The sequence below is a fragment of the Penaeus monodon genome, chromosome 30, assembly GCF_015228065.2.
Source record: "Penaeus monodon isolate SGIC_2016 chromosome 30, NSTDA_Pmon_1, whole genome shotgun sequence".
Taxonomy (NCBI): Eukaryota; Metazoa; Arthropoda; class Malacostraca; order Decapoda; family Penaeidae; genus Penaeus; species Penaeus monodon.
In genome coordinates this window covers 33157189-33157870 of record NC_051415.1, presented here as the reverse complement: position 1 = coordinate 33157870, position 682 = coordinate 33157189, and the positions used below count along the sequence as shown (strand labels likewise).

General features: G+C 26.4%; 1 protein-coding gene across 1 annotated transcript in view; it reads left to right on the top strand.

Moving 5' to 3' along the window:
• Positions 1 to 682, top strand: part of LOC119592427 (ubiquitin carboxyl-terminal hydrolase 16-like) — a 48003-nt gene that overhangs the window by 10413 nt on the left and 36908 nt on the right. The window contains exon 6 of the mRNA XM_037941250.1: positions 435 to 464. Within this exon, the coding sequence (XP_037797178.1) occupies positions 435 to 464 (30 nt within the window). The remainder of the gene's footprint in view (positions 1 to 434; positions 465 to 682) is intronic.

The window sequence follows — 682 nt, the reverse complement described above, 5'->3', positions numbered from 1 at the left end:
AAATAAAAAGAATATATAAGAGAGAAAAAAAAACACTTGAAGGTAGAAAGAACAATAGGATAGTAGGAAGGAATAAGAGCAATAAATTGGAGAGTTAAAAGTAAAAATATATTTTTTAAAGAAGGGAAGATCACATGTTTGTGTGCAGTATAGGTTTGAGTGATTACTTAATATCTTTATACTGTAGTTTAACTGTTGCATTATACAATGTAGAAGGGAATTAACATGTTTGTTACTCTATAAAATTTTTGATGTGTTAATATTCTTTGTTTTAAACTGAAGCTCATAAAGCATGCATAACATTCACTTAGTTACATACAGAAAATATACTTAACATCCCTATTAATGTGTGATGATGGAAATTCATGTGCAGTAGTGACTTCTAGAAAAACTCTAAAGTAGCACATTTTATAGTGTTAATAATTTATTTACAGCCTCAGGACCTGAGAAGGAACCAAAAAATGGTAAATATGATTTAATTTCTTTTGGGTCTTGAGTTGCAAGGTAAGATTTTATACACATTTTTGTGACATAAGAGAGTACTTTTTCATTTTTGTTGTATTTTTAATGCTTATTATTTTTTACATACAATATATGAAGAGTAAATTTTGTAATGTTTTATAGTTGTGTATTGATGTAAAGTACAAAATAAACAGATTTTTTAAGGTAAATGTTGGATAAA